The sequence below is a fragment of the Protopterus annectens genome, chromosome 4.part0 (genome assembly GCF_019279795.1).
Source record: "Protopterus annectens isolate FY-2018-M chromosome 4.part0, PAN1.0, whole genome shotgun sequence".
Taxonomy (NCBI): Eukaryota; Metazoa; Chordata; order Ceratodontiformes; family Protopteridae; genus Protopterus; species Protopterus annectens.
In genome coordinates this window covers 876,993,309-876,999,559 of record NC_056733.1, presented here as the reverse complement: position 1 = coordinate 876,999,559, position 6,251 = coordinate 876,993,309, and the positions used below count along the sequence as shown (strand labels likewise).

At 37.8% G+C, this 6,251-nt stretch overlaps 1 protein-coding gene across 1 annotated transcript in view; it reads left to right on the top strand.

Annotated features, from left to right (window-relative positions):
- The first annotated feature begins 1,044 nt into the window (after window positions 1-1,044).
- Window positions 1,045-6,251, top strand: part of LOC122799642 (glutathione hydrolase 5 proenzyme-like) — a 739,199-nt gene continuing 733,992 nt past the window's right edge. The window contains exon 1 of the mRNA XM_044068836.1: window positions 1,045-1,510. Coding sequence (XP_043924771.1) covers window positions 1,341-1,510 — 170 coding nt within the window. The 5' untranslated portion in view covers window positions 1,045-1,340. The remainder of the gene's footprint in view (window positions 1,511-6,251) is intronic.

The window sequence follows — 6,251 nt, the reverse complement described above, 5'->3', positions numbered from 1 at the left end:
AAATAGTTTTTTGATAAATTAATATGATTCATTGGTGTGTAACATGCAAATTTGCCATGAAAAATATAATTAATTTGCTTCACAGTCCTTCAGTATAGAACACAAAAGTTTAATGAAGAATGCAGTTCATTAAATTAGGAGCAGCTCAGAGGTATTTCCGCAAATATTGCTCATTTAAATATTTGCATAGCTGTGATGAAAAGCAGCATATAGTTATAAATGTAGAGAGGATTTATTTACAAAATAAGGTAGGAGGAGAGCTGGAGAGTTAGGTTTATATACCTCTCAAATGTACAGATTTTCACAGAATGTCCAGATTTTTTTCTCAGATTTTTGGTATGTTCCTCAGAAAATTTATTGTTATCTGGCAAATTACTGGGGATTGAAGTCACTAAATAATGACCTCAATTTGAGTTTCTAACTTTGTAACCTTTAGAAAAAAAACCCTGAATAGCACAAATTCTTTTATCCTGGCAACTTCTAAGGTTATAAGGACAATATTTAAAAACTGCCCCTATTTTAGGGCCTCCGTCCCCTTATTGTTTTTAGCTTTGTGAGATTTTTTGCAGCAAGAAGTTGAGAGGTATGGCTGGTGATGGTCTTGAGATCTTTTGTTATTGATATTACTAGTAGTCATGGGGAGGTGCGTATGAGTGTCAAGTGCTATATGGATGAGGAGGGTGTTCCAGGGGTGGGGTTTTGTTACTGTTCATTTGAAGTGAGTGACCCTTCATTGAGATATAACGCGGACTCTTTAAAACCTTGTTAAGAGCCTTTCTGACGTCAGAAAGGTGTATAACAGTGTAAATATATATTTATTTTAGAATATCGGAGCGTGATATCAATCGTGCTGCTCTGTCCATCCACAATCCCGCTGCCCATTTGTTTGCAGATGCGGTTGGAGTCACTTTAAGAGAGCCGAGGTTTACACCGCTGGGTGCCCAGTGCCTCCGCGATTGTTCTTCCACATCCCGCTCGTGGCCAGTTGCTATTGACACTTTAACCAAGGACGTTTGCTACGGGGTTTCGTTCGGTCATGCCCTGACAATATTTTGTTTTATTTGACTGTGTGCATTACAAGCGGTGCACAGCAGACTTGTGGATAGGAAGATGTGCTCTATTTAGTGACGGCCCCCCGCCCCCTCATCATGTGAAAGTAAAGCCGGGTGGAGACGTACTTACCACACTCCTCCTCCTTGTATAACCTCAGGACATGCTACTAACTTTATCTTGACTTTGCAGGTCGTAAACTCCCACAGCTTTGGGAAGTTACTTGTCATAACGTGCCTGAGCCGATCTCTTAGCCCAGCATTATCACAGCTGCTGTGTTACACAGAGGAATGGATACTCGCACCAGAAGACAGAAATGTTGGTGTTGCCTGGGCATTTTAGTGTTACTCCTTGTTGGGGTAATAGTACTGGTGAGGCTTGTGACTTTTGGCGCAGTGCTGGACACCTACAAACACGGAGCTGTTGCTGCTGATGCTACAGTCTGTTCACAAACTGGAAGGTACTCACTTATTTATTATATGTTTCTTTACTTTATTTTATGTGTTTTATTTTTTTTTCTTATCTGCTGCTTATTTTAATCTGCTTCACATCAAGTTGACAGGACTTAGCCGAACCATACCTGTATGTGTCACCCTCCAGCATATGCCGGCTTTCTTGCTGCTGGTCTGTTACTCATACAGACCGCGTTTACTTTGTTCCTGTTAGTCTCTTACTGATTCAGTGTTAATTCTGTCCACCTGTGTTTCTGCAGTGTTGCATCAGGCGTACTTCTTGCTTACTGTATCTCCTACATAATACCAGTTCTGAGTTATTTCTACTGCCCCTTTATTCCCTGTAGTACTGTTTGTCCCCTTATCTCTCAGTTCAGGCTGAATGGTCTGCAGAACATGGAGTGACCTGACCCTTAGGTCAGGTCAGTGCATCTCATCATAGTTTTATTGGTTTGCCTGTTTAATGTTACCACATAGCATAGCTCTCAGCTCTCCAGATTTTGGCAGAAAGTCCATATTTTTTATTCATATTTTTGGTCGGTTTCTCATAAAATTGTATTTTTCTGGCAAATCACTAACATCACTGAGGACTGATGTCAGAAAGTACTGGCAGACATTTGATTTTCAGACTTAATATCCTTTAGAAAATCCATGCTAATGCAAAACCTGTTATTCCATCAACTTTCTAAGTTTGTAATAGCAATATTTAAAAAGTGTCCCTATTTTGGGGCCTTTGTACCCCCATTATTTGTGGCGTTGTCCAGATTTCTAGCTCTAAGAGGTATGACATGTACATCTTGTAATTATTTTGCATTTGCATTACTTTAGGAAAATGCTCATCCTACAAATAATTGTAGCACAAAAATAGTAAACTAACATGTACAGTCAGCTTCTTATTTAATTGTCTGTTTTGGCATTTACCATATCTGCATGAAAATTGTTCTCAGTCTTGCAAGATAAACCGTTTGAGTGTCTGTCCTGCCTGTGTGCATGCATGAAAGGGAACTGTGCAGAGAGCTGTTTATTTGGTGAAGGAACAATGGCCATGACACCAGAGAATATCTATTACAGTTAGCTTTGTAAGTGTTAATGTATTGTTTCCTTGTATTTGGCAAAGACAAGGTGACAGGACCAAAAATGTCAAGTTTCACAAGTTAGAGCACAGCCCTCCCTCATATTAGAGCGTCTTGCATTTCTAAGTGTCCCCCTTGTCACAACAATCGTGGATCGTCTGATCTTTTGGCTCTTGTTGAAGGTGCGCTAGGTACTGAATCACTTACACTGCTCTGTGTGGTAAATAAAGCATAGATATGCAAAGTATGGCTTAAGTGTTGTGAGGTTGCAAGTCTTATTAATCTCTCCGAACCTATGCTGATCACTCGCGTAAGTCAGGAGACCATGGGGTGGGAGGTTGGCATACTGGTTAAAGTGTTTACCTTATAAATACAAGATGCATGGTTTGATTCTGACATGGGGTAATTGGCTAGGCTTATAATAGCCCAAATGGGCAGTTAGCCTAGTACTAATCTATGAACTTATCTATGATGTGTCTATGAGAAGGTTGTTTTACTTGTTAGCCATGGATAATCACAATTTCCAGTATCACAATGCCTTGAGTGATGGGAGTGTCTTCTAAAGCAGGGCATTTTTCTGGTGCATGTTTAAGATTATATGCAACAATAAGTCATGACTATGGAAAGTAGTTGAGTAGTTCATGCCAGTTTAGTTGTTTCAAGGCTCTGCAGTGATGAGCCCTCTACATAAGGATGTCAGCACAGCATTCGCTGATTTAATATAGACCAGGTTATTAACTGCTTCTTCTTATTTAAAAATAGTTTTTTTATAAATTAATATGATTCAGTGTTGTCTAACATGGAAATTTGTCACGAAAAAAAAAAAATAACAATGAATTTGCTTCACACTCCTTCAGTGTAGAACACAAAAGTTTAAGGAAGAATGCAATTAATTAAATTAGGAGAAGCTGAGAGGTATTTCCACCAATATTGATTATATATATATATATATATATATATATATATATATATATATATATATTATATGTGTGTGTGTGTGTGTGTGTGTATATGTATGTATATATATATATATACATATATATATATATATATATATATATATATATATATATACATATATATATATATATATATATATATATATATATATATATATATATATATATATATATCTATATAAATTTTTATATTTATTTATTTTTATTTATTTATTTAGTTATTGCCTTTTGTTTACTGGGATGGTCCCACTGGACACTCAGGCCCTTTTCAGCAGAGGCCTGGGAAGAAAAGCTCCATTAAAGTTAGAAAATTACAAAAACATTACAGAGAAAAAAGAATTTCAGTTTCCTAACAGCAGAAATGGGGCATGCAAGGTGTAATACAATCAAGGCAGAGGTTAATATTTATTTATTTATTTTATTTAACATTTGTTGACCGGGAAAGTCCGACTAGGTTCCACAGAGCCTGTTTTCAGCGGAGGCCCGGGGAGAAATGCTCCAGATGCATGTCTTTGGAATGTGGGAGGAAACCCACGCGAACACAGGGAGAACATGCAGACTCCACACAGAAGGCACCCCAGCCGAGAATTGAACCAGAGAACCTCTTGCTGTGAGGCGACAACGTTAACCACTGCACCACTGTAGGATTGTTGTACAATAATAAACAGATTGCATTTACATATGTATTTTTATTTATTTTATTTATCATTTGTTAACCGGGAAAGTCTGACTTGGAACAAAGCCAATTTTCAGCGGAGGCCCAGGGAGAAAGGCTGCAGATGCATGTCTTTGTAACGTGGGAGGAAACCAGAGCAGCTGGAGGGAAACCCACATGAATGCAGGGAAGATATGCAGCGGAGGCCCAGGGAGAAAGGCTGCAGATGCATGTCTTTGTAACGTGGGAGGAAACCAGAGCAGCTGGAGGGAAACCCACATGAATGCAGGGAAGATATGCAGACACTACACAGAAGGCACCCCAGCTGAGAATCGAACCAGAGAACCTCTTGCTGTGAGGAGACAATGCTACCGCTGCACCATTGCGCTGGCCATATGAGTGATGAAAATAAGCATATAGTTATAAATGTAGAGAGGATTTATTTTCATAGTATCATAGAGGAACTGCGTCTTAATTTCTGTAGTCCTCATAGTTTAATTGACTTTCTACAAGGTATAAAGCTCTACCTTATTTATTTTTTTTTTTTTACAGTATCTCATTGTGGTCTTGACTCCATCCTACGCAGAAATACCATGAAAACTAACCCCCCCCAGGTAGCTCCCAATTGTGACCCACCCACCACCCACCTTCTGTGAAGACTGTATTAATATTGGCCGACCACTCTGCACCATTTTTAAAACTAAAGAAGTATAACCTGAATGCAACATCCCCTCTCCCCACCAAGTGAAGTGTATGAATAAAGTAAGTAGTTGATTGTGGTCTTTTGTAAGATAAATTATAATTTTTACACATTACAAGGGACTGTTGTATGCCTTATAATGTAAATTATGATGTTTGACTAACACCTTGCTTGTCATTGCTTAACAGTAGCATTCGTAAAGTTGAATTATTGTCTCCAAAACAGTTCCACTGATTTTATATGCCTTCTAAGAGAAAGAACCACTTTTGCTTAACCTTTATTGTCATTAATGGATAGTAGTGTTCTCAAACCAAAGGTTATTATAATGGAGCTAACAACTGTGGAATGAGGGTAGCTCGTTGATTATGTTGTAACTAGAGTTTTCTTAAATGCTTGCCCAATGGCTATTCCAAAGTAGATAAATTAGTATATGGTAGTTTGCACTAGTTATCAAGTGATTGCATGAAGGGATTAAATAAGGATAAGGTTAATAAGGACCTAACGATAAACATGTATGTTACAAACGTGAAATAATGGCCGCACAGAAATTTGTGTAGTTTATTGCCAAACTGTATGAGAGACCAATACTTAACCCTGTATAATGCCTACTTTGAACTTTAGTCATGTTTTAATAGCAATTTATTGAGTGTTCTGTAATTACTATAACAAACATGATAACATCACTATTGCTGCTACTGCGATACTCTGTAACTGTTATCTCTGCCATCTTAACCATATTAGTTATACTGCTATTGTGACAAATGATGTGAAAGACACACACTTATGTTGTTATTACTAAAATGGACAGGTATAACTAGTATTTTAGAAGGATATACTGTACACTTATTCACTAAAATCTTTTCTAACCTGTCCAGCTGAATAGAACCCTCCCTTATGACACCTCCATTCAACCACAGAGTGAACTTGTAACAGAACACTGCTGGTGATTATGTCTTGAATAAAAAGCACCCTGCAAATTTTCCAACTGGAAAGAAAGAATGTCCTATACTAAATATACCTATATTTGAAACAACGGGTTCTTGTTTGTACTCTTGGCATGGTGCCCCCAACTACCCTTTAACATTAACTGCTAATCAGAACAAAGCAAATCACTTAAAGCAGGAAATCCTAAAATAAGTGCCTGGCTTACTCTTTTGTATCACCTTCTCCTGCTCTGTAACTTAATGTCAAACTAGTTTACTTTTTACAGTATCATAGAGGAACTACTGCTTAACGTCAGTTCTGTTCATAGTTTAATTAACCTTCAGCAAGGGATAAAGCTTTACCTTATTCAGAAATTCTCTGGATTGCTGATTGATGTTTTTTACAGTATCTAGCAGTGGTCTTGGCTCTGCCCGCTCT